The sequence below is a fragment of the Nannobrachium achirus genome (assembly GCF_963921795.1).
Source record: "Nannobrachium achirus genome assembly, chromosome: 2".
Classification (NCBI taxonomy): Eukaryota; Metazoa; Chordata; class Actinopteri; order Myctophiformes; family Myctophidae; genus Nannobrachium; species Nannobrachium achirus.
The window spans coordinates 60,469,394-60,476,893 of NC_137811.1; the positions used below are offsets into that span (position 1 = coordinate 60,469,394).

General features: G+C 45.8%; 1 protein-coding gene across 1 annotated transcript in view; it reads left to right on the forward strand.

Moving 5' to 3' along the window:
• kif13a (kinesin family member 13A) overlaps nt 1–7,500 on the forward strand; it is a gene marked incomplete at both ends in the record, with an annotated part of 101,287 nt that overhangs the window by 74,909 nt on the left and 18,878 nt on the right. Inside the window, 5 exons of the mRNA XM_080743165.1 lie at nt 1,873–2,046; nt 3,043–3,194; nt 3,337–3,469; nt 3,738–3,884; nt 5,813–5,845. Coding sequence (XP_080599291.1) covers nt 1,873–2,046; nt 3,043–3,194; nt 3,337–3,469; nt 3,738–3,884; nt 5,813–5,845 — 639 coding nt within the window. The remainder of the gene's footprint in view (nt 1–1,872; nt 2,047–3,042; nt 3,195–3,336; nt 3,470–3,737; nt 3,885–5,812; nt 5,846–7,500) is intronic.

Below are 7,500 nucleotides of genomic sequence, written 5' to 3' on the forward strand. Positions count from 1 at the left end.
GGCCCTGGGCTGGAACAACATATTTTGAGGTGGGGGTCCATGGCCATTTTGGGGGTCCTTGACGTGAAAAAAGTTTGAGAACCACTGATTTAGAAGAAGGATTTAGAAGACTTTTATAGAATTGTGTCAAAAATATTCAAAGACTTGCAAAAATGTCCACGATTTTTTAAAAATAGCCCATCTACAAGCTTGCAGCGCGGCACTCTGTATTTACCATTTACCATTACATGTTGGTTCCGTCGGCAGTGAAGTTGCTCGCGGTGAATGTTGGGCACATGGTTGCACTTTAACTTGAGCTGGTCAGCTGCTATATCAGCACATAGCAGCTGATCCATCATCTCCCTCCCTCAGTGGGTCAGCCTCTACTGTCCTTTTATCATCTCTTCAGCTCACCAGGGCAAACTAGAAGCAGTGCTCTTCCGAGCACAGGTCTCCACCAGGCGAGGCGTCCTGGTGGTGCTACTGTATAATAGGCCAGTGTAAAAAGGGTTGCATATGTTCTTCACCTTAGACCTTTCATGGCAATCGGACGCTGCATGCATGATTTGAAGCATTGTGTTAAAAAAATATGTTTTGCTAAAGTCTACCTGCTGGTGGCGCTATGACAGGCCAATGTGAAAAGGGTAGCATTTGTTCCTTCACATAGTGGGAATATGTGTGGCATATTTCACGGTAATTGCAAGCTGCGTTGATGATTTGAGGCATTTTGTTCAAAAACTGAGCAATCCTGCAAACTTTGGAAGCTAATATTAGCCAATCAGGATGGAATATGAAATATCAGACGGATCAGACTTGATCATATGACTATAGAGATACTGTGTACTGATTTGTGTTATTTTTTGGAGAAAATCTGAAGGCATAATATCCTAAAATGTGTTTTACACAAGTCGGCCCAAAGGTGGCGCTATAAAAGGCTGATGTGAAAAATGCAGAGAAAGGGTTTTTCCTTGGCCTCTAGGGAGTGCGCTTACAAAGTTTGAAACTGATCGGTGGAGTTATAGGTAAAACCACAAATCGGCCTGTTATAGCGCCACCATGAGGCTGATTTCAAAAATTTGAAGTGGCATTTCTTCCTCGACCTAGTGGGAATGTGTGTGCGCGATTTCATGATAATTGCACTTTGCGTTTGTGATTTGAGCTCAATCCTACAAACTTTGGAAGCCAATCTTAGCCAATCAGGATGGAATATGCAACATCGGACAGATCCGTGTCGATCACATGACTGTCGAGATACTGCCTAGCGATTTGTAGGATTTTTGGACAAAATCTGTAAGAGTAGTGCACAGAAATGTGTTTTGCGAACATCGGCCACTAGGTGGCGCTAGAAAAGGCCCATTTGAAACAATTGGGGCAGAGGTTCTAGATTGGCATCCAGGGAATGTGTGTGCTCACTTTGGCAGCGACCGGGCCAACGGCGACTGAGATTAGGTGCACACAAACTGTGAGGACGCACGCACGCACGCACGGACGGACGCACGGAACGGACGCACGCACGGACGGACGCACGGACGGACGGACGGACGGACGGAGGGGAAAACATACTCTCCCCCATGCCTTCGGCTGGTGGAGACAATAAAGGCTGTGTATATTATAATGTGTGTTATAAAGCAACAGCAGCGATTGCACTTATGCATTCATGGAATTTCTTAGATGTGTTTGTTTCTCATTTGAAAATTCTTCTTTGTAATATATTAAAAATTAAAAAAGAAAATGGGATTTTTACTCGAGTTGTGACCGTGACCCACAAATAGGTCGCAACCCACTGTTTGGGAAACATTGCTCTAGATAAGAGCTTCAGCTAAAAGTCTAATGCGATATGCTAATGTGATACGGTCTCTTTATTCATGCTGTGTTTCGTTCTCTGTGCTGCAGGTGCGGATCCGGGAGGCCACCGGGCTGCCTCTCAACCTGTCCAACTTTGTGTTCTGCCAGTACACCTTCTGGGAGCACGCAGAGCCCACCGTGGCCCCTCCCATGGTCAGCCCGGACACGCCCTCCCCTCGCTCGCCAGACGCACAGTTCACTGTCCGCTTTGACAACTGCAAGGTATGCCAGTGTTTCTTAAACCTTTACATGTCAAGGTCTCCCCTTAACTCTGACAGTGTACAAATGAGGGGTTCCATTTGTACACTGTCAGGGCTCTATTTTGGAGAGAGGGCGAGGTGGGAAATTTGACATGTGACAGGCATGTGCCGTTCCGAAATGGCATATTCCACTTTGGGAAACGGCACATGACCACTTTTCCAGCTCGGCCTTACTGCTATTTTGATTGTCTTAAAGGAGAGAACCACCCATTTTCAATATTGAACCCCCCCTTCTGTGTTGCCTAGAACAGGAGAATTGATTTTGGGGTTTGTATTGCAAAGTACACAGCTCTTATGCCTTAACTTAAAGTCCTGTCCATACTGTCTCCGACTGCCAAACTTTTCGTATCTTCTGAAAAGCATTACAACCGAATTAGAGTTAAGAAAGCTGCAAGTCGGAAAGTCGGACAGCATAGACAGGCCTTTAAGTTAAGGCATAAGAGATGGTACTTAAGACAATCAAAATAGAGTCCTCAGAGTTACAGACTTGTATGGGTCCATTTAGACCATTTAGACCCCCCTTTAGACCCCCCTAAAGGAACAGACCTCCCCTCCCCCTCCCCCTCCCCCTCGCCTGCCCAGTGTGTTGAAGTGTCCTTGAGCAAGACATTGATTGATTGAAGACTTTATTAGAAGTTAGCATAGGAAAAGGTACAGTTTCATGACGGTACAGTCCCTGGAATCCACTTTGAGAAACCCTGGACTATGCCAGCAGCACCCTCTGCTGTCTGGGGAAGATGGGCTTGTCAGTCAATGTTCCTTGATTGACTGGATTGATTACTTTATTTGCATGATTAAATGGGTTTAAGTGGAGGTAGTGCAGCCTTCAAAGTCTTCCTAAGGGCTCGGTCAGTCAGTTAGTATGTGATTTGGCACAGACCTTCAGTAGCACTATTGTTATTTGTTTGATTCCAGCTCATTGTGGACTACTGTATGTTGCACATGATTCTCTCTGCAGGACTACATGGTGCAGGTGACAGATGAGTTTTTGGAGTTCATATCAGACGGTGCCTTGGCCATAGAAGTATGGGGTCATCGCTGTGCCGGGAACGGACAGTCTCCCTGGGAGCTGGACGCACTGCAGGCCAAGACGCGCACGCTCCGAGACAGGTGTGTTTATCACTCAGCCTTATCGATATCTCGATTTTTTACACTGTACACGGACACACACACACACACCCTCACACACACACATACGCTGACACACAAGGAAATGCAGTGATCCTGGACACTTGGCTGTGGTGTGTTCCAGGTGGAGTGAGGTGTCTCGGAGGATCGAGATGTGGGTGTCCATCCAGGAGCTGAACGAACAGGGGGAGTACTCGGATGTTGAAATGCATCCTGCGAAGGACCTCAGCACGGGGGGTGTCTTCCAGCTGCGACAGGTAAGAGAGAAGGCCATGGATGATGATGATCATTTATAATAGCTCACACTGTAGCTTAGTGCAGTCAGTGGTTCTCAACCTTTTCAGGCCGCGACCCCCAAAATAATAATTTTTTAACCCTTGTTTTATGGGGATCCACGGCACGTCTTCTTTTCAGATAGGGCCCAGCGCCCAGGCCAAATATATATCAACAAGGGTGTCCCTGGATAATGTTAAAGATGTGACTCACAAGAGGGACAGATTAACAAGTGAGTGTTTGTGTGTGCAGGGTCACTCGCGGAGGCTGCAGGTGTGCGTGAAGCCGGTCCAGCACTCAGGCACGTTGCCTCTGCTGGTGGAGGCCATGTTGTCTGTATCTATTGGCTGTGTGTCTGCCCGCTCCGCCAAGCTCCAGAGACCCCTGGACAGCTACCAGGTCAGTGGAGCTGCACATACACACACATACGCGCGCGCACACACACGCATACACACACACACACACACACACACACACACACACACACACACCCCCCACACACATGCACGCACATGCATACCCATGTGATAGAGAGATGTGCCTTGTATACAGTACAAACGCACGCACACACCAACACAATCATTTACACTCACACAGAGAACAGTGTGCACACACACCCACCGCAGGCTGTGTGAACCTGTTCACATAGTTTGTGTTGCCACCGCAACCGCATACATGAGTATATCGTTGCCGTCGGGGCACAATCCTCTTATCTCCATGTTCTATTTCTATTCCTTTTGTGTTTTCTCGTTAATTAACGCCCTACTTGATCATACTACAGAGTCACACAGAAGCAGCAAAAGTAGCAGATCCACAAGCGATGCGTTTTGAGCTTGTCGATCTGCCACTATTGATATTTTTGCATTTGAATCCTGAAAAGTAACAGCTTTCGACATACTGTGTGAGCTTCAGTCTGTTCAGTCTAATGTACATCATCAGGTTGTCGGGTTGTAAATCTCAGTGGTACGTTTAGTTTACTGGAGTATTTCCAATTTCAAATACTTACTTCTACTCCACTACATCTCAGAGGCAAATATTGCACTTTTACTCCGCTACAATTATTTGACAACTTTACTTACTAGCTACTTTGTATATTTTGATTATTATCACAAAACATACAGTAATCACTTCAGCTCTGTATACATTTTAGTCAAGTCAGGCGATCTACAAGCTCAAAATGCGTCAATGTTTCAAAAGACTTTTAGACATTTTACACATTTGAAAACATGTGAAATGGTATATTATGCATAATAATACGTTCAACTTTTGGTACTTAAAGTACATTATGACACCAATACTTTTGTACTTTTACTCAAGTACATTTTGACTTCCACACTTTTCACTTGAAACAGAGTATTTCTACATTGCAGGATTGGTACTTTTAGTAGTTACTAGTATGAGTACAAAAATGTAGTACTTTTTCTACCACTGGTAAATCTAATGGAAGGTGAGAAATGTATGGAATCATATTAGAGCTCCATTACTGTCTCTCTAGATTGGATGACAGAGCTGCTCGCTTGCATCCAGAGTGCTTTTGTATTGATGGATTTTAGATACAGCAGCAGTTGAACGCTGTTCCCCATCCACACTCGCTTTTCCACACAAGTTACTGCAGGATAAACATATCAAGATATATTTTAGGTTTCCATTAATTTCTGAATACTGTGATTTTGTACTTATTTTTACTGCCATTTATGAATTAAGCTTATGAACTAAACAATAAAACAATATCTACAGATTGAGTTAAGCAGATCTTTATGTAAAAATCCAACCAGATTTAGCACATTAGGAATTTAAATAGGTCACATTGTTGAGTTTACAGAGGTTTACAGTTAACCACTCTCAGCCTGGCGTACCTATTTTGGGCATTTTATAATAGGCGAAGATGTCCAAATATTCTTTTGAAAATTGCTGTAATAGCATATCAACAAGCTCACGACACATCACATTGCAATGCGTTGTGAGCTTACTTTCACAGTGTTACACCAACATACGACAAAGTATAAAATATGGCTAAGGGGTTTGAACCGGGCCTCAAACCCTCTATACTTTGTAAACCTGATGTGAGTTGGCTCTCTACTTAGCTGCTCTTGTTTCCCTCTACACCAAATCTCTTCGCTGAAAACAGCCGATCGTACAAGCTCCCAACGTGACACATTGGAAACTTGTAGATCTGCTATTTTTGTGGAAGCTTCCCCCCAGAACAGGTACGACAGGGTTCCAGTGGTCTTAACAGTGACTGTAGGTGTGAAGTGTGTGCTGTCATGGCATGTGGTTACATTCAATCTGCCCCGTGTTGATTGACTGAGTGTGTTCTGTCCTGCCAGAGAGAGGAGGAGGACGCTGTGGATAGTTATCAGGTACAATGCTCAGCCCACTGCCGCCACTGCCCCCTATAGGTCACTCCGAGGCATGACAACAAACCAAACGCTGGCCGTGTGTATGCAGACAACGGGGCGGGGCGGGGTGGGGGTGGGGGGGGGGGGGCAGCACCGAGGGTAATCCGGTGCGGGAGGCAAAGAGGGCGGTGCCTCTCGAACAACTAAAGGAGCGCTTTTACTAAACACTAGCTTCCACACGTGGATGATTTCTGATAACTGTAATTATCAACCCAAACGGACCAGTCTTTGGTGGCAACTTACGCGCTGTTACTCCACACACACACACACACACACACACACACACACACACACACACACTGTACCCACCCATGTCTGAGTTCCCTGAGTGCCTGCTATTGGGCGCTGGGCCCACCTCACCCCCTCTCTCCCTTCCCTTCCCTCACACTATTGCACACTAACTTACTACTGTCTGCTTGCTGCTGCTGAAGAGCCGCAGGACCAGAAGGGTTCTGTCGGTCACTCTGGGCACTTGCATGGCGGTGTGACGCACACTTCTTTGCATGGTGGAGGTCAGTTGGCAGCAGTGGTGGACAGTAACAAAGTATGTTTACGAGTACTGTACACAAGTACATTCTGTGAGTACTTTTTGGTATACTTTCACTCCACTACATTTCACATCACAAAGTAATTGTACTCGAAATATGACAGAGAAACTTTCATTTTTATTTGAGTAATATTTGACCAGGCGTATGTATACTTTAGCCGGTTTTCCACAGGCCCAACTCCACACCACTCCACACCACACCGCCCACTTGTGTCAGGTTTTCCACTACAAGGAACTGGGTAGAGTGGTGTGAAAGTGGTACTTAACGGGGTACTATTACGGCTCCACTCTCGAGTGGAGCCGTTTTAGTACCCCTATGCCAAGTGAGGCCAAATCAGTGACGTATACACGCTGCTGATACTGATTGGTCAGAGACAGAGTCTCTGTACTGTAGCTTAGCACTGTACTGTAGCTTAGCATGTATGCTAGTGCAACTAGCCTCTACTCTTCTTTGTGTAGTTTGGCCAATAAAGTTATTATTTGACTATGTTCACCCCGACGTTAGTCGTCGCTGTAGTTGTAAAGACTCGATGAAGACCTGTGTGAGTGTGTGGCATCTAAAACATTGTCCACCACATCTCTAAAAATAATTAGCGCAAGTTAGCATCTCCGTTGTGTTTACAGACTGAGAAGATCAGACTAAGGGGCGTCGATTTCTTTCGGGAGCGGAGGGGAGGAGGGGGAGAGGGGAGGAGGAGAGGAGAGGGGGGGGGGTACTGTAGTGGAAAACCTACATAAAAAATGCGGTGCGGTGCGGTGTCGTGCCGTGTCGTGTAGTGTCGGGCTAAAAAGTGGTATGGAAAACCGGCTTTAGACTCAAGTACTCGGGTTAAGTACTTTGTCCACCACTGGTTGGCACCTTGTTGTTTTTTTTGTTTGTTTTTTTAGAGGTTTGATTGGCTTTGGGACCATATAATAGGTCTATTTCTATTCTTCTTTGTGGGGGTCCCTCTGACAGATTCCTGCCATGCAAACAGGTAGGATCCTGGGTGGCTGTCCCTGTGTGTGAGAGTGTGCTTGTGTGGTGCACGGAAGCATGCATGCATGTGAAGGTCTGTGTGGATTTGAA